General features: G+C 35.3%; 1 protein-coding gene across 1 annotated transcript; it reads right to left on the bottom strand.

The window, feature by feature from the left end:
- Window positions 1–4103: 4103 nt before the first annotated feature.
- On the bottom strand, window positions 4104–16298 carry LOC144563840 (endoribonuclease Dicer homolog 3a-like). Its single transcript, XM_078313311.1, has 20 exons — window positions 16108–16298; window positions 15658–15771; window positions 14901–15035; window positions 13814–13883; window positions 13313–13377; window positions 13033–13128; window positions 12881–12945; window positions 12602–12653; window positions 12096–12416; window positions 11441–11931; window positions 10242–10339; window positions 9741–9973; window positions 8685–8894; window positions 7660–7936; window positions 7092–7288; window positions 6311–6586; window positions 5446–5775; window positions 5044–5209; window positions 4695–4806; window positions 4104–4491 (listed from the first exon to the last, which is right to left on the bottom strand). Exons 1-20 carry the CDS (start codon window positions 16276–16278, stop codon window positions 4299–4301), a joined length of 3672 nt encoding a protein of 1223 aa, XP_078169437.1. The 5' UTR covers window positions 16279–16298; the 3' UTR covers window positions 4104–4298.
- Window positions 16299–24824: the final 8526 nt, after the last annotated feature.

Genomic DNA, 24824 nt, shown 5'->3' with positions numbered 1-24824 from the left:
CTTACTGGAGCTATTCTTTTATTTACTCATTTACATACATTCCTCCAGTATAATAAATGAATTTATTAGCAAATTGACACTTTTGTATATCTGATAAAGAAAGTTAACTTTTAAAACACCTCTTTGAGCACTCAATTTACGAATGGTGTTCTTTTGACTTGCCGTCATGCGCTTATGAGATCGCAAATTTCTTATCTTCGAAGGGCTCGTGATCAAAGCATGATTGTGATCCTCCCCAAAGACGCTCACTTTCTATTTTCCATTTTTCATAATTCTGATCCTTAATAAGGCCTTGCAGTCACACCTTGTAATCCCATATTCTCTCTCAAGTGTAGCAAGATCCGTCGAGCATCCAATCGGCCTCTCTTTTCTTTTATGCCATCTTGATTTTTCTTCTTTGGAACAAACATACCGAACCGATGACAACCCATTCTTATTAGTTGTTGAACTGTTTTTGCGAACACTAAATCCAACGACACATGCATAATTGTTGTAGAAAGTGTATGCCTCTTCAGGTGTATTGAACTCCATGCCGACATACGGCTTAGTTGTATCAATTGGCAAAGGCTCATCAACTTGTACTGCATCATAATAATAGATGTAGGGATCCGTGATGTCTGACTGTTTCACATAAGCAAACCATAATCACTAACACTCTTGCTTAAGTTGTAATTGTAAATGTTTTAAAAATGTAAAATAATAAAGATCACCTGCATATGAATTCTCAGATTACTTTCATCTTCATCGACATAAATGTCATTTGAGCCTATCTCTACACTATTAGAAATATCAAATGACATTGGTTCTCGCACAAAGCAAGCTGAAAAAAGAATAGCATATTTTAACTTATGAACTTAGAAATGGTTATATATAGGAGAAATATGCCCAGTGGCATTTCTGGCAAGTACTTTGAATTAGAGGCATTAAACAAAATTATATATACTTTAGATTGATAAAAGCACCCAGGTCATTTGGAATATTTTCATAATTCCTGGTACTTCAAAACAGTTGCTTTTACCAATAAATCGTATCAATTATAATTTGGAGAGTGTATGACCAATCAGCAATTACTACAGAAAACAAATATTCAAATAAGTTCTATTACTGAGAATTATCAATTACGGGACCAATGTTCAAATAAAGCTCCATTACGAAAGCATCTACTTAATAAGGTACATTAAGCTGATTTGGTATCATAGTCCAATGTAGCTGACCCCGGACCAGTAAAATTTCACATTGCAAAATAACAAAATCTAAGGGCAAAATTCAAACCGTTAGAAAATAAGTGGTGATCGCCGCTGTCACTTTAGAAATTAATGTCGCCGAAACCCTAGGTGGCGCTGTCGCCGAAGGAGAGGAGACGGCCACTGTCACAGAAGGAGAGGAGATCGCCAAAACCCTAGTCGCCGCCGGGTCTGTGATATCACCGCTGGGAGAAGGCGTCGCTGGGAGTGAAATAATCAAAGTGAGTGAGAGAATCACTGGGAGGGAGGAGTCGGGATGCTGAAAAGAAAGGGTTCAAATTTGAAATGGAGAGTCCATTTAATTTTTTCAGCGACATTTCATAATCAGATCAGATGGGTTTGCACGAATCTTGAAGGCTATCTAATGGATGAAAATGTAAAGCACAAAGGGCTGTTTGCTTTGCAAAGCACAATAGCCTTACTCTATATATATCTATATATATATATATATATAGAGTCCGGCTAATGTCATAACGCTATAATTTCAACCTAAGTTATAACGAGTCAGTTTTTGAGATTTCAAAGTCCGAATAACCAATCTGAACTGTTCATCTTGTTCTCCATATTAATATGTGCTTGGAGACCAAATTTTACATTTTTTGAGATTTTTTTACTATTTATTAAGCCACTTTGAAAATTGCTGATCCAACGGTGCCTTTTGGTTTTACTATTGTCGTGGGATCAGCGATTTTCAAAGTGGCTTAATAAATAGTAAAAAAATCTCAAAAAATGTAAAATTTGGTCTCCAAGCACATATTAATATGGAGAACAAGATGAACGGTTCAGATCGGTTATTCGGACTTTGAAATCTCAAAAACTGACTCGTTATAACTTAGGTTGAAATTATAGCGTTATGACATTAGCCGGACTCTATATATATATATATATAGAGAGAGAGAGAGAGAGAGAGAGACGGGCTATGGTGCATTGCAATGTATAGCCTCTTTTGTACATTAGACTATAAATTACCGGATTCAAAGTCCAAATAACCAATCCAAACCGTTAATCTTGTTCTTCACATTAATATGTATTTGGAGATCAAATTTTACATTTTTTGAAAAAATTTTACTATTTTTTTAGATTTATTGAAAATCGTTGTTTTTTTATGGTTCAGATTTGTCTGAAAACAACGATTTTCAATAAATCTAAAAAAATAGTAAAATTTTTCAAAAAAATGTAAAATTTGGTCTCCAAACACATATTAATATGGAGAACAAGATGAACGATTTGGATCGGTCATTTGGACTTTGAATCCGGTAATTTACAGTCCAATGTACAAAAGTGTTTATACATTGCAATGCACCATAGCCCATCTCTATATATATATATATATATATATATATATATATAGAGAGAGAGAGAGAGTATGGCTAACGCGCTTCCTCTAGCATATGGGCCGAAATGCTTCCAGTGAAAATTTGAAATTTCAAAATCCAAAAAGTCGATCTGAACCGTTCATCTCCTTCTCCATATTAATATTTGCTTGGAGACCAAATTTTACATTTTTCTTAAATTTTTTACTATTTATTAAGCCACTTTGAAAATCGCTGATCCAACGGTGGCTTAACAAAACAGTAAAACCATTGGATCAGCGATTTTCAAAGTGGCTTAATAAATAGTAAAAAATTTCAGAAAAATGTAAAATTTGGTCTCCAAGCAGATATTAATATGGAGAAGAAGATGAACGGTTCAGATTGACTTTTTGGATTTTGAAATTTCAAATTTTCACTGGAAGCATTTCGGCCCATATGCTAGAGGAAGCGCGTTAGCCATACTCTATATATATATATATATATATATATATTGGTATATATAAATGGAGGCTAGCCTCTAATACAGGCATATATAATGAAATATATAAAAAGAAATCACCAACAGTCCAAAGTAATGATAGATAACAAACTACGACATGCAAATGCCAACTCAAACACATCTGATGATGCAATACACTTTTGCTAACGGCTAATAACACCCTGAGATGATGATGTTTCTATTTTAACGGCACATTTAACGGCCGAGAGACTAATATTTCCGTCGGTCCCTAATTTCTAACCAATCGCGTTGGAGCTTAACGCCATCAACTCATACCGATGGCATACGGGTAAATATTTCCTATCAGGGCGATAAGCATCAGATCGGAAACAGATGGCGGAACGTGATTCCAACTGATAGCAAAGTTTTTTTTTTGTAGTAGTAGTGTGTATTTGAACCATAATTTCTGGTCTTTGTAGATTGTAAAATTAAGCTCCTTGAACTAACATGGTAACAGTTGGGTCATAGAGAAGTTAATTAGAAACCATTCTGATTTTGTTATTAATTCATTAATCTGAATATAATTTAAGACCTCCAAATACTTGCAAAATTGTAATAACAGTTATTTTTCTTTTGTTCTCTCATCTTTTACTAAAACCAAAAATGAACTTCTGACGATGGTTGTTTTGTTATGTTTTACGTAGCATTAAAGACTTGAATGGGCCAAGGATGCCAATCTCAGACTGAGACTACGGACTTTAATATTTTCTTCTTTTTCTAATGAAACGGACATAACATGCTTTTTTTCAAAAAATAAAAATTAAAAATTATGTGCGTATTGTTGGAAATGTAATAATATTGTGGATGTTAGAAGAGAGGAGTTATACTATAATGTATTTTATTTAATGTAGTAAAATGCCTTGATGTATTTGATTTTTTGCACACGCACACAAGCTTCTGCCCCTTTTATACAAGCTATTGTCGGTCAAGACAATTCTAGAATGTACATCTATTTAGGAAACCACAAATTATATATACACGAATCCTTTGCACTATTAATTGTACCTCCAGTCTCTTAATTACAACAGAACTTCAGAACGTTCTGAATACAGCACAAGGAACGACTTTTATTGCAAATAAATAGTCCATCTTAAGAGAATGCTAGATCATACAACAACTGGTTTGAGGGCTCAAACCTGAATCAGCCACTAATCATACAACCCATGCGGATGTCAACCAAGTCAACCAAAAGCCATCAATTTGATTAAGACTATCTATCTTTAAAATGTAAATATTATGGACCTATGAAGCCTGAGTTACAATGACCTGACACTGCCTCAGCTTCTGTAGCTCGTAGAGCAAGGCTAAAGCAGCTGAATCTTGGGCACGTTTTTTGTCGGCACGGCCATCACCGGGGAGTTTTATCTCCCGTGAAAATGGTTGATGCAAGGTAACTATCGAGGTGAAGATCAGGGGCCCACCTTTCCCACCAGTACTGTATATATCCCATTTTATGAACGAGAAAAATAATTAACATAGAGAATCTGAAGAATATCTAAATATACAAATTTTTGTTCGATACTTTTTTTTATTACTTAATTATCCTTCTTTTATTTTTTTTTATTTTTGTAAAACTCTTGTCAGACTGGTATAAGAAAGGTAATTCTGTTACACATGTATTATTGCTTTCTAATTTACCTCTGTCTCTCTTCAGTGAAGTCAAAGATGGGCATTGGCCACTTTTTCTTTTTGCATAGATCAAACAATGCTATCCGTGGCCCACCTTTGTTTGAGCCAACGTTCACTAATACTGCATAAATAATACATTAGCACTAATGCTGCTGACAAAACATTAAGTAGCTTTGGAGCACTAATGACATGGAACTAGTCAACAAGATCAAGCTACTTTAAGGTTGGTTGTTTGTACAAGGGGTTGAATATCATACTGCCAGCTTGTATAGGTTTTCAAACGCCAAAAAATAGAAATACCAATTTAAAATAGAAGAGGTATAAATTTGTATCATAATATTTGATTAGTAGGTCATACTGGGTGCATCAAGGTTTGAATCAAGAAGCCCATTCCTGTAGGACGGCACTGGTGCATCCAAATCCATGGCAGTGATGTGGGACTCTTCAGGGTCCTTTGTTCCTTGTGCAATGTGATCTGGCTGCTTCACTTGGGTTTCATATCTGGAGTGCATGACCCCTTTTTTCTGGCATTAATAAAAGAATAAATAAATCCAGTAATTGTTAGTCCTCAATTGGTGCTTGCTTTCGGTAAGTAAAATTTCGACTAGATTTCGCCTTTATTGTATGTTGAGTGTTAGTGAATTGCCTTGACTGCATGACCCCTTGTTTCTGTCATTTTGGGTCAAATTGCAATATTCTACAATCAGGTCTCATGCTGGAATATAACAGGCTATTTCAATTTGGGACTGAAAATCATTACCTCAAGATCCTTCAACAAACGGAAAGCAGCTTCTCCTTTTGCTTCTTTTGTGTTCCTCCCAATTGCCTTGCTTTTGACACGTAATTCTGGCAATTGTACTTCTAGCACAGCTGTCACCATTTCATCTTTGCTCTTCATGCAAGTTATCCCCAGATAGTAACCCCGTTGGCTACACAACTCACTCAGCTCACGAAAAGGAGGCAACTCAAGGTTTTCAGGTGTGACTAGTGGAGATAACAAAGATTCAACAATTTCCCATACTTCATTTAGATTGAATTCCGTGTCAATCAGTATTGCCCCAATTATGCTTTCTACAATGTCTCCAAGTACCTGAATGCATATAAGATTTAGGAAAAAAAAAGAGCAGTTTAATATAAATCAGTCACTTTCTGTTGTAATTAGCATTCTCACACATAATTTTTCCAAGGCAATTGGCTGAATGATACTAAATACCAGGGTTAAGGCAAGTAATGTATCAATCATATGTACCCACCTCAATCTTTCAAAACCTCAAACTGACATAAATTTTACTCGACTAGGACAAAAAGCCTGACTCGAACAAAAACAAACGACAACCCAAAACAGATCATATTCTGTCCAACCCATTAAATCCTGACTCTGATCTGAACCAGAAATTATGCAAACCCATTCAACAAAACCTAGTGTACTCGTATACCCAAGCTAGTTGAAAGAACAAGGACAACTATAATTTCACAAGATATTTTGTACTTATTCAGGTCTTTGAATATAATAACTAAGCATGGCCCTCAGGATGAAGCAGTTCTGTACCGAACACAGCCTGTACCATACCAGACTGTCCAGGGAGTAATATATAATGTGAAATCTAAACACAAAGCTAGCTCGCCTTTGGCCCTTTGGGTGCAGTTTTTGCTGGGTCAGGACTGTTTTGAGACTCTCCAAGTGCCCTTATATAATCTGTTATCTGCTGTAAGAGAAGTCCAGAGCCATGCTGGAGATGCAGGTGCAGTTTGTGCCTAATGGCAGTCTGAGCGAAAGTTTCGTTATTTACTGAGGCAGACCTGAGATCTGTCAGTTCTCCTGGGTCCACATCAGTGTACTTCTCATACAGGTGTCTTGTTATGAGAATATCCAACACGGAATCCCCCAAGAACTCAAGCCTCTGCATGAAGAATGGAAAAACTAATTTCAGATATCACTCTTCCTTTAGTTGTCCGATAGCTAGCTTAGATGATTTTGGCTAGGCCTGATTATTGTTGCCTGCTAGTTGAGGATGACTTATTGGGTCCATGGATTGAATCACGTCAAGGTTTCAAATACCAACATATTTATAAAGCAAAAGCAGAAATGCAATATTTACAAAAATCAGTCATTTTTATACTTAGCAATGTGTCAGGGAAAACGAATCGCTGACTCTGGGTAGGGCCAGCTCACAGCATCTTTTATAGACCTCCTGTTTTTGTCCAGAGAGACATGACCTAATTGTTTTATTAAACAAAATAATGCTAGACAACCCAACCTATTGAGACCACAACTTAAAAGTCATGACTAGTGCTGATGCATGATGGTAATCACAATTAGAAAACAGAAACAGCCTTGCATTACAAATTGAAACATCAATCACAAGAAGCAGGAGATCTATTACAGAATAATGGAGATCAGATTACCTGATAGCAGTAAGTAATAGCAGGATCTTGCTGGGTTGGATGCATGATGGCCTCAAGCAACAGGCCCTTCACTGCAAACTTGTACCCAATTTTTTCTTCAATGATTCTTATCTCATCAATCATTGGTGCATAGTCCCGCAAAGATGCTGTTTGTATTGCATTTGAAATAGCTTCGTCTCCAACCATTGCATCTATACCTGTCATGTTTATAAGGCAAAATAACACAAGTTTACTCATTTGCTCCGAACTTTAATGTCAAACAAGCGCAGTTATCCTATTTAACCGAAAAGTTGAAAAAGATTCCGCCAAATCCTTGTCAGGAAAGAATATAACCATTTACCACCCTGAACTGTAGGACATGATGATAATATGTATAAGCCTCAAATATGAATAGGCTTATGCAGTATCTAGTACTAACATCCATCAATACAACAGCTAGTAACAGTGCAAAAAGAAATATCAACAAATTATTAGCAGTGCTCCAATAAGTAAATATAGGAAACAAGCTTCATTTTATTCAAAAGAAAAATGAAGGTCTACATACATTGGAAGCTTGAGATGTACATACCTAGCCATTTCAAAAATGCGAATGCAGCATCAAGGCCGCCACCAACAAAGTATGCACCAATCAGGGCCTCAACGCAGTCCGATATAGTCTTGGAGCACATCCAGCGATGCCCCTTGTCACATGTCTTTCCAAGAACCAAAGAGTTTGTGTCGTCTTGTATCAAGTAGACCTCTTCGGTCGAGCCTGTCAGTTTGCACTCACATGGAGAAGGGAATATAGTGACTTGACCTGGGGCCAGCCACCGCCTAGGTTCGAATGCTTCATCACGGATGTAGGCCTGTCAATATCAACAGAGTTTTTACAAAAAAAAATGGAAGTAACAATGGTAACTGTTGCAAATTAAGCCCATTTTTCACTGTAATTTGCAAATAACAACCAGATGCTGTTGGATAATCTGTAAAGTTGACATTCAGTACACAATGACAACAAGGCCATCTGTGTTAACTGAACGAAATTTATTCAAAATTAATTCATATAAACTCTGAAATTAACATGTAGATTTGCCTAAGTTGAATCTGTCCAATTAAGCGGAGAAATTTTACAAAAGAGAAGCAACCAGAGATCAGGAAAATGTAAATATTTGGAGGAATTCACTCATCCACAACAGTGACTAACAAGTTGAATGTTACTTGCAGATATATTCAAGTACATCTGACCTTCGTTGCAAATATGAGAAATGTAGGGCAATTGTTTTCTTGAATTTTAAAAAAACACAATGTTTGGTGTTATCTGCAAGAGAGCCATAATCATTGATTATCACACAGCTTGGCAATGTAGAAACCTGAGAGGTACTTATCCAAGCTGGTTGGTGCTAATATCAATTGTGACTTACAACCTCCATTTGAAACACACACACACACACACACAAAATGGAAAAAAAAAAAAAAAGGAAAGAGAAGATAACAAAACATGGTAGTTCCAATACCTAACTTAACAGTAAAATAGAAGACTTGCCTACCTTACTGACTAATCACCCTATTGAAATTAGATACTATACCATTTGATATAAGTTTAGTGTTGATTACCTGTATGTTTTGTCTAATTCCCAGCCTATAAAGGGTCGCATTGCATATAATCTGAGTTCTTGTATTAGACAACTGCCCCTCATGTTTGTTCGGGTATTTGAAAAAGACAGAACAACTAACAGCATATTTTAAAACAGAATCGCCCAACAACTCGAGCCGCTCAAAAGAAAAATCTTCACTTGCTCTTAGTGTTGAAAGTGCCTCTAATATCTAGAGAGAGAGAGAGAGGGAGAGGGGGAGAGAGAGTAAACTAATAGTGATTAGGTTGAGTGTTAAGGTCCAACTTGAAGCATCAGCATAAAATAAGAACAACCTGGCTTATATGCAATTTCATATTTGCAAAAATTTACATCCCACTAGACCTAGCTATTCCAGCCTGTCCAGTGCTTTGTTACACTCAATAATGGCCACAGCAAAATATGAAATAAAAATAACAGTGCAAAAGTTGCTCTGTTATATTTCCTAACTGTGCTGGTGCTAGCTGTTAGCCTAAGAAGCCAGATTGCTAGTTGTCATCCTAAACTATTCTATCCACATAAAGAAAGGAATTTGTAAAAGATAATAACAAAATTCAGAGTTTGTGGGGGATTGCAGAAGGCACCAATAAAAAAATGAGCACAAACACAGACAGTCGTTATGAAAATTAAAATAGACCACTATGCCCTTGATTCAATAATTACAGCCATTCTGAATTATTTAACCTTCATCTTGTGGCAGGTAAAAAAATGACATTTTCTAACTTGGGTTCCTCTTATCCTAGTTTGGTAATTCCCTATTTTCCTCTTACAATTTGTAACATTCCCTAAAATCCAAACCTGAGTTTGGTCATGAAATGAACAATGATTTTGTGCACAGACATTAAAACACATTGAGTTTGTTCGAGATAATCTTAACTTCTGAGACAAAGTCGTTAAAGTCACTAGCTTCTATTAAATTAAACCATTCCGGACTGTTTGGTAATGTTATCTACTGCAAACCCAAAAAGCCTATGTAACCAATATTATTTGGCAAGAAGAACCTTGTAACTAATTATATACTATATATTGTACAGATTACCAAAGAACTGGGTATGCAACAATCTGTAGGGTTGTATCCAACTTCCTTGCGCAGTTGACTAGCGAGCATTAGTGACTCAATCCGATACATCATGGAAGGTAACAAGTAAAATGACTTGAGAACATCCACCGGTACGTCTATGTGTATCAATAGCTCAGGAGGCATGTGCACATGGAACCCTGGCTTCTTTGTTGCTACCAATTTTTTGTGCTTTTTGTTCTCACTAGCTCCGTCTTGAAATTGAAAACAAATCAAATATTTAAAGAAATGAGAAGTACATGCATAAACATGGACACATTTAACTGAATAAAAGCCTGAGTCAAACATACCTGAACTTGAAAGAATAAATGATAAATCTCCTTTTTCAAGTAAAATTTGGGAGAAAAAGTTGGTACACTACAGCATTATCAGCTTCTTTGACTATAAAATTTGGTAATATATGGGGATCCACTGATACTTAAATTTATCATGATATCACAGTACAATTTGAGATGTATATACCCGCTTCATTAGCATGTGCATAGAGAAGGTTGTGGGCATTATGGCTGTGCTTTAGTAAAACCATTGGTTGGCTAGGGTGCTGAAGTACAACATCATACCTACATATTTAAATTTTTTTGTCAGAAAGTAGAAAATGAAATATTTTTATATGAAATGTAGAGATAAAAAATAGAAATACAATTACTAGAGATCCACAAAGTTTTCATTTGATCAGTTTAGAGCTTCAGATTTACCATTTAATTGTGTATATATCAATCATGAAGGCACTAAGCTGCAACATACCAAACCATTTTCTAGACAGTATCAGTACTGATATAAACAGCTCTTTCAAACTATCGATGTCCTGAACATAGTTTTTATGCCTCAAAATACAAGACAATTAAATAGTAAGAGGCATTTTACTGGGTTGATGTGTACATACGCCTTAGAAAATTAAACACTTTTTATTTGATCATTGGAAGGATTAAGATAGTTTCCATTAGGTGGTATGAGGACAGTACAATATATGCAGGGTTAGAGCCTTGTTTTGTATGAAAAATTCAAGTACATGGATAACAATAATCAGTATACAATAAATCATATACCGGTTTAGATGCAGTACTACAAAGTAGCATATTTCTTATAAAACTTAAATATAGATTTAAAGTTCCACAGACAAAATAGTAACTTCATAAAGCTAGTAATTCAGATAACTTTGTCTGCATTAAAAAATAACCTACTTTTTAACCAAGAGGAGGGTTCAAATGCCACCAATTTTTGTGCTCCCACCATGCCTCAATTTTTAAAACATAAATAAATCAAAATTTAAAACTTAAACGTCAAAATAAAATTGTTAAATGTGATCTATATTATTTTTTTTATGTGCTCATACAAAAAAGTATCACATTTCGATTTTGTTTTTATGTAAATCAATCATTTGAAAAATCAACGTCTAGAAATTATTGATAATTTACAAGAAATTATTGATAATTTACCAAAGAGCACATTGCTGTATTTATGGATAATTTACAAGAACCAAGGCTTCTGTAGGGTCACAACTGGTAGTATTGGAAAAAAAGATGTAGATATTTATTTCAGAATTAGGTAGACTAGACTATGTATAGGCAATTCTTTAGGATTCGTACCACCAGGGTTTCACATTGCCTCCTAGGTTTTACCATTTGTATATAGGACCAGAAAGAATCAGAATGAAAACCTACTTCTTGCTGAAATACTCGGTGAATGTTGGGAACTCAGCACCTGACTTTTCAGTGACCCCATCAAAAGGGCTGTCAGCAGTCATATCCGGCAAAACCTCCAGAACAAGGTAAATCTTCCCAGAATGCACTGCCATAACCACTGCATCTTTAAGCTCGCTCATCTCTACCTTTTTATTTGCCAGACAAACCTCCCCCTCTTTGCGAATTTTTTCAATGCTAGAGAAAGTGCCCCATGGGTTCAGATAGGCATCCTTCATGAACTGAACAGCCGAGGCGGCTGATTCAATTCCTCTCCAGTTGATGTGCACAGTTTTATTACAACCAGAGTCAATTGGAAGGAGAAGGTACATGTTAGCAGGGCTCCAGAGTGACATTTCAGGCTGTTCATTTAGTAAAAATTTTCTCAACTGGCCGGCTGATTTCATGCCCATTACTAGCCGGCCAAATAAGCCATTAAAGAATAACTCTTGAAATCTCTTTGTCTTCTCTAGCTGATGCAAATTAATAGTCAAAAAATACATAACCTATCAGCTTAGCATTACCAACCTTGAGAAAAAATGATGCAGAATAATGTTATAATTGGTTCTGCAAGCTGTTCCTGATGCACTTTGCACTAATACAAGTAGACTGGTACCAAAAGAAAGCTGCTACAGACCTGTTTTTGATCCAGTTCAATAGGCCCGCATGGAGAGACAGTGGCCTTGACCTTCTTGTCAATCAAATAAAGGTCCAATTCCAAGGAACCAACATCCTTGTCGAGTATGGAATCGATAAGCAAAACAAAGCTCGAGTATTTTTTCTCTGGCATATTGCACAGGAAGTCGAACCTATACCCCTGAAGTTTCACTCCAGTATTTGTGCAAGCCCAAGTTCCTGACATGACGGAAGTAGCGGCTCTACTGTGCAATTCTTTCCGTCTTGTAGTTCCTTTTTGGATTAAAATAGAGAAGTAATTAGAATGGTAGTCAAGTGAATATTTACATTAAAGAAGGTCGGGATCAGAATTATATAGGGTCAGAATCAGACAAAATTGATTGGAACTCCAAATCAGTCAGGATAATGACCGTGAACCAAACCTCACCAAACAAAATGCTGAATCTTGCATAACCAAACACAAAGGTCCTGATACTGAAATTCAACCAATGAACAGCAAGATATTACCTGAGATCCAAAATGACCTGTTCTCAATGTTATCACAGAAATGACCACAAACCTGAAGAATTCATATCCTCTGCATTGACTCAAAAAGGAATCTTTTGAGTTAATACATCTGGACCGTACGATCAGCTTTAAGATTTGTGCTAATTAAATCCGCACTAATATTGAAGACCCCTATATTTTAGGCGGGGGCCGGATGTGCTCCGTTTACAATCTGACGGCCCATATCTATTAACTCAAAAGATGCCCTTTTGAGTTAATGCAGACGATGCGGACTCAAACCTAAATGGGTAAGAAATGAACAGAACCCAGTCTAAGAAGCCAAAAAGATCCAGGCAAGTTGCCACCTGTGATTATCACTAAATACAAGGTATTAATGAACCTGAGTAGGATATTAATAATCCTACCCCCAACAAGATATTTTCTGATAATCAGCATTTCATACCTAGACCGACGTTGCAATATTTGTTCAGTTGCTTTGCCAATGGAACAAAGTCATCTAGTTTGCTTCTGTCAGTTAGAGTATATATCTGTCAAGAAGAAATGATGCTAGTAGTGTCAACACCAGACCTGTACTAAGGTAAAGAAAATTGTTTTGCACAGAACTATGGGAAGCTGGTCAAGAATAATGAAGGCTTGCCCATCCCAAAGTTTGGTACCTTAATAGTCAGGGGTAAAGTGTGCATTTCACCACGCAATATAAAACAAAAGTACCTTGGCATTTAGAAGGTTCTCAAGTTCACTTAATTGAGCTTCGCAATCTGTGAATGATGGCACACCTAACATTAACATTAAAGAATAAAAGCAATTATTGGATGCTCAATAAAAGCATCAGCAATAAAGATATCATGTCGGCAAACAAATGGTGGCAACAATGGGTACCCTAAAGTCCAATACCAGTACAAAAGGATCACCATGCAGGCTGTAACCAGCATATCAATACATTCCAGTACCACTGTACCAGCGATGACTGTTGTCAAACAGTATAGCAGCATCTCATTCATTACCAAATGAATGGATCCTCATGATAAGGCTCAGCCCATGCATAGAATCTCAATAAGCAAGAAAGCAGAAATAAAAATTAAGGGGAAAAAGAATGAAAGACTTCAAAAAGGAGATGATAGATAAGTCATGCACAAACTTGTTCATATTGGAATGAACTTGAGCAATACGGTATCGAAGTATTAGGAATACACTTTGAAGAGTAACACTTACCTTTTGGAATGACTGGAGAAGCAGTCATCCCAAAGACTCTTGGTTTACATTCAGCTTTATGGTAAAATTCCTGTTTTTATATAATAACCATTAAAAATAAACTTAATGAGAAGGAAAGTTAAGAAAAGATCATCAAGAAACAGATAAATATTTTATTAATTTTATTCCTAAATTTTCAGTCAATAAATCCTGTGTTGTAAAAAACAGATGCCTCACTAATTGGATTGGATGGCCGATTAGTTGGAAATGGTAACTTTATTGTCATGAATAATGCACACAGTGGGTATTCTGTAGCCCCAATCACCAAATTACCAACAAGTTTGATTAATCGGACACCAAATGCTTGCCAAGACCAACTAGTCGGCATAAAACATAAAAATTAAAGTCATTAAGCAACTGTTCTAAATATTTTGTTTATAATTCTAGCAGCAGTTATCTTTAAATTTTAGAGGTACATTTTGCAACTATGACTAACTCTAATAATTTTTTTTTTCAGAATAAGTGATTGGGGATCAAGCCACCCAACACCTTTAATATCCATCCCCCAGCCGGGTTTCAAACCTGTGACCTCCCACAGATATAGCATTGCCTTTTGGCACTAGACCAAAGGCTGGTTCTCGACTTGCTCTAATATTGGCAGGTATTTTTATTGTGTACATGTATAACAGCTCAACATGAATAATTTTTAATTAAATATATGCTTTCAGGTGTTATTATTCTCTATATAATGTAACTGTAATAGACCTTTACTGATATATTAGACAAATATTTACATTTAATTGGCTGCATAACGATTAGCTAACGGTACCCTGTCTATCAATCAAGTACATTCCATCTTTTACAACAGCTCCCCTTCATAATCACATAATTTAAAATTTCCCATGTTTGCTAATTAACTAGGGCCCAGAAATTAGGTGACTATGACACAACTAGTCACTTCGCTTTAGGCATTAATGTCATTTCCTAGAGTTTGCTTGACTAAATGACAGCTAGAAGACAGATACACAAAAACAGGGGACAAAGTGGAACATCCAGGGAGAAATTGTTAAATAAAGTCATCAAAAAATAATGTTCGAAAGAAAACTACCGTCATGATGACAGAATATGGATGATTGCCAGTGGCTCGATGGCACTCATCTAAAATCATTAGATGTACAATATCTAGTGTTATAAAAGCATTTCTCAATGCATCCAGAAGTATTTGAGGTGTCATAACTAGAACCTGTATTTAAAAAGTTCACAAGTGTATGAGTGTAGGAAGCATCTGTAACAATTACACACTTAGCAGGACCGACAAAAATATCATGTATATACATACAATTGTAAATGTCTCATACAGCCCTATAAAACATGGCAATACCTGATATACCCCCTTCCTCCTAATTTACTTAAAAAGTGCCAAAATTACCCCTCTGCAGGGTAACTAAGGCAGTTTATAAAATCAACTAGGAACTCCCTCTTGTTTAGGTTCTGTAGGAATACAAGTTGTATTCCATATTGTTGTAGCAGTGTGTGTAACAGCCCTGCTGGGAATCATCATGCAGGGACCATACTAGAAGTTGTTCCTTCATCTACAGCTACATACATTTACAAATACAAGACTACAGGCGCATTAAAGTACATGCACTGATGTACATAAACATAGTCACATGGCAGCATTCATGGATGGAAGTATAATAATGCATCATGCATACTTACATTAATCTAATAGCCCAGATAAAACCAAACTAGTTTTGATTCCTTCACAGAAAAACCCTAAATTCTCTCTATGAAAAGAGTACACTTGAAACATACAGTAAGATAAAAGAGAAATTTTTAAAGAGGTCTAGAGTGGTAAATAAAACCTGGTATAGGGAGAGTTCTTTCTGCCAAATCTCAGCTTTCCATGTATCAACCCCCTTTATGCCATAGTAGTACTCTACTTGAAGATTTGTGCTTTGCTTTATCACCTCATATTGCTACAATCAGCAAAAAAAAATGATCACAATTTTTTTTTCTCACAGTGAAAATGTTTCTCAAATAGAAATTGTTTGTTGCAGGACCCCACTGAACTCAAGCATATGCATTTGCAAGGGAATTGTTTGCAGCGATACTCTTATCAAATGCAAACCAAAAAGAAACCACAAAGGAAAAATACTTGCATATCTAACCCAAACCAGGTGAAATATGCATAACACAACTGGACTTTTTCAGAGGCCCCCTAATTTGCAAAGCTATTACCATGAAAAAGTAACTGTCCTGAACTTTTTACACAGAGGATCCTAAATAATTAAAACGTAAAAATTGTCCACTACCTGCATCACGAGATGAACAGTGGGAGCGAGAAAAATAATGACACGCCTCCCTTTTTTTTGGCTATTATTTGAAGAACTGATAAAATCACTCCAGACATGATTTATTAGCATAACCGCTATCATTGTATTTCCCGCGCCTGTATCAAGCATCGCTATCGTGTTTCGAGTCATCGCCACCTCAAGCACCTCCAACTGATAGCTGGATAAAGTAATTCAAGATAATTTTTAGTACTAATCAAAAGAAGCAGCATCATTGAATTGCAATATTTGACAAAGTGCTTTGATTCAAAGGTCCCGGTCAGCAAAATATATTACAAAAAATAAAATAAACGGAAACGACATATAGAGCATTGCCTTCTTGGTTCGAGCTGCGTGCAATCTCTCTTAATCTTTTTTGTTTCCGCTTCTTGTCCGCCATCTCCAATCCCCTCTTCCGACGATCTCTTCATTTTGGAGCTCATTTTTACTTTAAATGGAGTTCGATTGTTGCATATTGATCAAGAGAGAGAAGGGGAGGAGAAAGGTTTGGCATGGATTTTTGTTTAGTTCGATGAGGGGAAGAGGGTTTTACTTGAATAATATTTTGTTTTTTTTCTTTTGAGAGGTTTACTTGAAAAACTTTTCAGAAACGAAACGGAGGTACAAAAATGGCGAGGCTCTTCTCCAATTATTGGAAACCAATAAATGGTAGCAGATGAGTCGATCTGAACCTTCCGATCTTAGATCGAACGGTCAAAATAAAACATGTCAGAATAGCGCCCAATTGGAAGGCCTGGAATGGAGTCTTGTACCATCCAGGTTTCTGATAAAATGGAGAGGATTTGAACCTTGTATTGAAGGTTTTTGGAGTGGCGTTTCGCGGCTTTCTTCGGCATGATACGACACAAGCTGACTTAAAAGAATCTACGGTCCAAATACTATGTGGCCTGCATGTGGCAAGTCGCTGCCGCTCGTTTTTTGCATGCAGTTTGTACTTTGTAAGGGAATCGGGGACGTTTCCATAAACATCAGACCAAAACCGACACCGATTGAAATTGAGCCGCATATTAAGATTTATGCGACAGCTTTTGAATTTTTGTGAATCAAGTGTACACGAACATTAATGCAGATCGAACAGTTGGGGCCGAGTATCGGACCTCTTCCACTCCGTCCATGGGATACTTCATAGTTCTTAAAAAATGTTACAACACGCGCAGCAGAAGTGACACAAATAAGCCTCAGTGTAATGCTTGGAATTTATTTTTATTGAGATTTAAACTGAAATTGACACAAATCCCCACGAATTGGGAATAGGGATGACACTTCATTATAAAAAATAACAAATAATAAAAGAAAAGAAAAAAAAAACATGACATTGGCACATTGCACAAAATCACAAACACAACACATTGTGATGTCGATTCAAAAGCTTCACGCTGCATGTCTCTTTTGTCGTTTATGATTGATGATCGAGGAGGATTTAAATATTTATATTTTTTTTCTGATTTTATTATGCTTCTATTTTAAAATTAAATGACAACTTTTTTACATTAAATTATTAAAAAAATATAACGGTTAAGATTTAATATGTATTAATACAGTATTTATCATGTGGACTTGCACAAAAATATTACTTCGAAAGTCATTAATGTCTAGAAATTTTTTTTTTTTTTTTTTGAAACTTTGGTAGCATAATGTCTAGAAAGTTAAGCATATTTCACTTTGACAAGTACTCGACATAAAAAATAAAGATATAGATCATGTTTAACGGTTTCTATTTTGAAACTTAAATTATAAATTTTGTGTATTACAATTTTGAAAACAGTTGCACAACAAAGACACTAAAAAATAAAAATAAATGCATTTGATCCTTTCCCCGTGATTTCAAAATCTTAACTAGTATGTATTGTTTCAATAGATATTAGGCATGATGTTATATGTATGCTTGTTGATGAGCACCAATTATGTATACTTTTGTCTAGGGTTTTATATCAATAACGTGATCAATTTTCATGCATTTAGTTTAATTTAGTTTAGAATTATACCAAAAATCAAGTTACTGCTCAAGTTTATTTAAATTTTAGAAAATGGAGCAAATTATGTTTATAATGGTCAATAAAGAGGCGTTGAATTCCCTTTTCCTCCACTTCCCATGAACCATCCGGCTTCTGAATTGTTCTTGTCATGTTCCTTCTCTTTCTTGATATGCTTGTTGCATGATAGAACTTGGTATTACAATCTCTGATACCAATAAGCTTCCTGCAGTTTGAGAAAACGGGTATGCTCCTTTTGGAGTTGTCGTTCCCTGAACCTTGCAGTTTGAGAAAACGAGTATGCTCCTTTTGGAGTTGTCGTTCCCTGAACCTTAAAGAATCAGTAAGAGGGCTTGAATTAATCAATTTCATCTCTTCCTCGATTTCCTTTAACATCTGATCAGGTGTTTCGTGCTTCCCCAACCAGGTTTTCACCCCCCCCCCCTTTAAGGCCCTACAAGTCTGATTCCAGTCTGCATTACCCCTTGTATTTGCTTCCTGACACACCACTCGAAACTCCTCCTGCAGCCCCCACCAATTCTCATAGCGGAATTTCCTTTTAGCTTTGATCGGCCTTGGCTCGGTACGCATTAGTATAGATAGATGATCACTCCCAAACCTAGGAAGATGAAAAATGGCAGAGGAAGGATACTGTAGCATCCATGAGATAGTACCCAAGCCCCGATCCAACCTCTGCGCAATGTAAGAATTTCCACCTTGGCCATTTGACCAGGTATAACATGACCCATTATGGCCCAAATCCACCAGACCGAGCCTATTAATCCAACTACCAAAGCCCCTGTTGTTTGGGCCAAAAGAACTAGATCCTCCTTATTTTTCTTATTGGGCCTTGACGGCATGAAAGTGGTCGCCGGTTTGGTGCATCGAAGGTACCTGTTTAGCGTGGTTACTGTCGAGCCCCCGCTGCCTCGATAGTTCCACGAGAAGAGACTCATAATCTCTGTGCCGGCGAATTGGGGCCCACCAGCCTCGCCCTTTTTGGTTGTGGAGAAGTGGAAGAAGAAGAAGTAGGTCCCATGGCAACCGGAGAGGAGTTTTCGTGCCTCACTAGCTGATCCTGTCCCACTTGACCTACAGTGGACGGGCCAGACCGAAAAACCTGGCTCTGTTGCCTGTTTGACTTCCTAGCATGCTGTGTAGTAGATGGTTTCAGAACAAAACCCGAATTGGTCATCCACTTACCAAATTTGGGGCGTAGGATCTCTGAATTGTTGTATTTCCCCACATTTGAGGGATGCAGTAAGATTTCAGTGATTCTTTTGTGATCAGGACACCCCATAACCTCATGACCCAAGCACCCACAGAAAAACAGATTCTAGAGACTTTTTCATAGTGACAATACGCAGTAACAGTTCCCAAAGAGGGGTGGTGAAAGGAGACCTTGTCCTTGAGAGATTTACTCAGGTCAATAAGAACCTTGAGCTTGGCAAAACGTTTTGGGTATATGCGAATTTCCAACAAGGTTTGATAACTAATTAGCTGTGCCCAAGAGGTGCATCTTTGATTAGTAGCGATGATCTAAAATAAATTATTCCAAACTCCTCTTGGGCACAATTATTCTAAAATAAATGGACGATGATAACAGTCCCCGCACCCTCCACCCCGCAAAAAACCCCGCAGAAAAGGACAAAAATAATATGGGGGGACCGTCCAATCATTAATGAGCGTTTAAAAAACTGCGGGTATTTAACTTGAAGCATTAAAGTATTTACCTTGAATTTGTCAGGTATTAAACCCTATGCAATAATCTCTATTTATGAAAGAATAAATCAATCCATTAATTGTCCCCGCACAAAATTTCCTTTTTTTTTGAATCATCCCCGCACAGTTGAGGACCATTAAACATGGGGGGACCACTCAATCATTAATGAACGTTTAAAAAACTGTTAGTATTTAACTTGAAGCATCGAAGTATTTAACTTGAATTTGTCAGGTATTAAACCCTATGCAATGATCTCTATTTATGAAAGAATAAATCAATCCATTAATTGTCCCCGCACAAAATTTTCTTTTTTTTTGAATCGTCCCCGCACAACTGGAGACCATTAAATAAACAATCCCCTCAGCCAATGATAAATACTCTGAAACATAATGATAAATATTTTATGTTACATGGGTAAATACTTGACATTATATGGATAAATACTTTATGTTACATGGATAAATATTTCTCAGGCATACTTTCAACTTTCAGTAAAACATCAATCGTAAATACTCTCATGCATAATGATAAATACTTTATGTTACATGGATAAATATTTTGTATTGCATAGATAAATACTTCTTAGACATAATTGCAACTTACAGTAAAACATCAATGATAAATACTTTCAGACATAATGATAAATACTCTATGTTACATGGATAAATACTCTATGTTACAAGGGTAAATACTTCTCAGAAATAATGATAAATACTTTTTTGAACATCAATTAACAGATAAACATTTATTAACAGTGATTGTTATTAGATAACAGTATAATTAATGCGCAGATTGTTTTTAAAGCAATAATTAACGCGGGAATTGTTATTAGAGGAATGCATAATTAATGCGGGAATGGGAGTGGGGGGTTCTTATAATTAGTGGGGGGATAAAAGGAAACTTTTAGGAAAATTAGTAGGGGGATAAAAGGAAACTTTTAGGAAAATTAGTGGGGGGATATATGACATTTAAGGAAGAGAGAGAGTGCGGGGAAAATGGGGGGATGGGAGTGGGGGGTTTGTTATAATTATTCAAAATAAATAAATTATTCTAAAATAATTTATTTTAGACCAGCGCTGCTGATCAAAGATGCACCTCTTGGGCACAGTTAATTAATTATCAAACCTTGTTGGAAATTCGCATATACCCAAATTCAAAAAAGCACAATATGTTTTACGATCTTTGGCAATAATCTCTGCTGAGATTTGTACCATTTTTGTAATACCCGATAATCTTATTTATTTATATGAAATTTATTTGGACTTATTTATGATATTGAATAATATGAAGGTCTAAATTGTAAAAATGCAAAATTATATAAAAAAAATACCGTGGACGTGGCTCCATGCATGTAATAAGTGATAAGAGTTTGAATATAAAAATGCAGTGATAAGAGTTTGGAGTTTAAAAAAAAAAGAAACCCAAACCGTGGAAATTTTTCACAGTTTGGAATTAAAATTTCAAGCCGTGAAAAATTTCCACGGTTTGGATATTTTTATAAATTTAGCTGAATCCTAGTTATTTTTATTAAAATATTTTTAAAAATAGGTATTTTTAAAAATGTCGAGTTCAAATGCCTTTATTTTTTGTGCCTCCACCATGCCTCCATTTTTTAAAACATTAATAACTCAAAATTTAAAACTTAAAAGTTAAAATAAAACCGTTAGATGTGATCTATATTATTTTCTCTATGCACTCATAAAAAATTATGACATTTCAATTTTGTTTTTATATGAATCAATAAGTTCAAAAATCAATGTCTAGAAATGATCCACATTAGTAAGTTTTTAACAAGCTCTTGATGATAACCCAAATAAAATTGAAATGTCATAATTTTTTACACGTGCATGGATAAAATGATGTAGATCATATCCAACGGTTTTATTTTTACTTTGAAGTTTTAAATTTTGAATTATTAAAGTTTTAAAAAATGGAGGCATGGTGGAGGCACAAAAAATGAAGGCATTTGAACCCTCCTCTTTTTTTAAATATGCAGACATAAAATTTAATGCCGCAGAAAAAAAAATCCAAATTAGTGGATAAGTCTCAATGTTCCCCCGATCCGTTAATTTTTTTTTTCTTTAAACTCCGCATGTGTAGGGAAATAAAAACCGAAATTTTTATTAATAGAAAATTAATTAATTAAATATCGATAATGGAGAACAAATCTGAGTTTTTTCGAGATGTAAGGAAAATGTGATAGTGTATAACGTTCAAACATTATAGACCATCACAGCCTGGAACAGTGCCAGTTCTTGGCCAAAACAGTGCTAGTTAATGCCAAAACAGGGTCTGTTCTTGACAGAAATAGAGACCGAAACAGACTATTCCCGGCCGTGATAGTCTATAACGTCCTCTGTTATACACTATCATGTTTTCCCTATATCTCGAAAAAACTCAAGTCCGTTCTCCATTATGAATATTTATTTAAATAATTTTCTATTAATACAAATTTCGGAAATAGAAAGGGTGAATTTTCAAAGACGCGGCATTGATAAAGCAGCGGTTTATTTTGAATATGATCGTTCTAGGCACATACATTGTGTTAATAATTCAGGCGGGTCGCTTCTTAATCTATATTCTAATAGCAGTACATTTTGTTGCAAGAGATACGCCACATGGGAATTGATATAACTTTTGCCTCACCTACTTCGGAATTAATTCTCATCCTCTGAGATATCTCATATTTTGCGTGACTTTTCGGAAAATCATAACCGTTGAAATACGTTCTACACTAATCTCAAAGCTCAATTAATTGGCCCCGCACTCTCCCCGAATAGGCACCGGACACGTCGGTCACGCAGAGTATGTGATATCTCAGGAGATACGCACTCCTTGGGAATTGCACACGGTGCCAACAAATTGGGGAAGAGGAGATGATGGAGCCGCGAATTCGTATCCTCCGCATTAACTCAAACTTTGAGTTAAATACGAATGAATCTGGACCGTCCAATTATATTGGTACAAATTTTAAAGGAGCCTGTGCATTTCACTTTGATCCGGATTGACCCGAGTCGTGATCAGACGGCGGAGATGAATTAACTTAAAGTTTGAGTTAATGCAGAGGACACAGATTCGGTGCCGCAGTCATCAAAATTCACCTTTTTTTTTTTTTTTTTTTTATTGGAGTCGATTCAAACACTTCTGGCAGCAAATTTTTAATATGTGCAGAATGAACAAAAATATATATATTTTTTTTGGATCTTGGTCATTGAGTTCGATTTAAAATTTTACATCGGGATCATTAATTCTGACTTTCCTAAAATAATTGCAAACACCCATACTTTTTCTATTTCTCTATCTCTCTCCTTTTTTTATTAATTTCTGTGAATAATAAATTCTCGATATTTATTGTATCTTTACTTGTAATATTAAGGAAATAAGAAACAAAATATGAAATAATTACTTAAACGATATGTACGTGAATCCGTCAGATTCCATTTGACTAATATGAGTAGAAAAAATTAAAAAATATTTCAATAAATCTAATATGCATACACTTAATTTAAATATGTTAATATAACTTCTTTACTACGTAAAAATTTATGATTTTTTTTTAAATTACTATAATAATTGTACATGCAAATATTAGATTGAGGTATAAATGTCAATTTTGGTCGTTTAAAAACTTGCAAGTGAACTCGAATTAATTGTGAACGTCTATTATGAATGCAATTCTATAATAAGTGCTACACTATAGTAATTTTTGGCATAAAAAATTGATAATGTCCTTTTGTAATTGTTCTAATAATGATTTGTTGATATTAATTACTTGAAACATACGGATACGGGTTGGAAGGTTAGTACTCTATCTTAATTTGCAAATCAAATGAATCTAATAACATATCTCATTGCGGTGCCAAATGAAAAATCAGCATCTCAACATTTTGCCTCTAATTAACACGTACAAGTTTAGTTTTAAATGATAAAAATTAGTCTCCAATTGGATGTAGTTCTAGAAATAGATGATAGAGTTAATGGAACAGACAACGCAAACTAACTTGATAAAAGCCAGTACCTGGTTTCATATGGTTTTAGAAAAAAAATTGATGCAACAATCAGTACAACTAAAAATATCAGCACAGCTATTAACTTGAGCAAGCAGAATTTCATAACATAACCAAGAACTAAATTATGAAAATCCACAATCCATACTTTAATTGTGACCGTTCAAATTATAAATGTGGGTTATGGATCAAATCTGTTATATCCCAAAATTTTAAAACAGATTTAATTTGCTAAATTAAATATTACGCTCAAATTTAAATTTTAGTTAATTAGATGACTTTTCAGATTTTATCTGACTAATTTAAAAATGAATCTAAAATTTTGAAATATAAACTAATTGCGAAATTATGTACATTAAGAAAGAAAATAAACCAAATATTATCGGCTCTTGTAAATAAATAAATCTATCAAGTTATAATTAAGAAAATAAATATACGAATGTTTGTACAAATAACATTATATAAAAGTTACGTTCATTTATAAGCTATAGAATTTGATTTGGATAATTATATATATGTATATACTAATTAATATCAAATAATTCGGATCCTAAAATCAAATTATAAATACTTAAGGATATTCATACGACATTATAAAATATTACGAAACCTTGATTCGAATTTATAAAGAGAATTTATTTTTAGATCAAACATTCAAGTTATATAAATTTTTGAATTTTTCTGAACCCTTTGATCTTGAATCTGCACGAATCCTGAAACCATTATATCATTTGATCTTTGAATGTAATTGAAATGAAGAATAAACCCCATTTAACTTAATTTTCGGGTCCAAGGAATTCACTTCCCTTCGTTATATCTCATATTCTGCGTGACCTTTTTGGAAAATCTCAAACCGTTTAATACGTTCCGCACTAATCTTAAAGCAGACCCCCTCCCATTCAAAACCCCCAACTCTCCTTCTCTCTCTTTCGCCCCCCTGCCTCTGGGTCCCAATACCCCTCTTTCTCTCTTTCG

The sequence above is a fragment of the Carex rostrata genome, chromosome 13 (genome assembly GCF_964058835.1).
Source record: "Carex rostrata chromosome 13, lpCarRost1.2, whole genome shotgun sequence".
NCBI classification, from domain to species: Eukaryota; Viridiplantae; Streptophyta; class Magnoliopsida; order Poales; family Cyperaceae; genus Carex; species Carex rostrata.
The sequence above is the reverse complement of the archived record's forward strand: the minus strand, read 5'-3'. Positions and strand labels throughout refer to the sequence as shown.

Bases quoted from the DNA above. Each gene is read 5' to 3' on its own strand.
- LOC144563840 (XM_078313311.1), bottom strand. From the start codon at position 16,278: ATGACTCGAAACACGATAGCGATGCTTGATACAGGCGCGGGAAATACA. The intron at 12,654-12,880 runs GTTTGAGTCCGC...TGAATTCTTCAG, and splicing joins TTCATTTCTTACCCATTTAG to GTTTGTGGTCATTTCTGTGA. The intron at 7,937-8,684 runs GTAATCAACACT...TGATATTGACAG, and splicing joins GAATTAGACAAAACATACAG to GCCTACATCCGTGATGAAGC.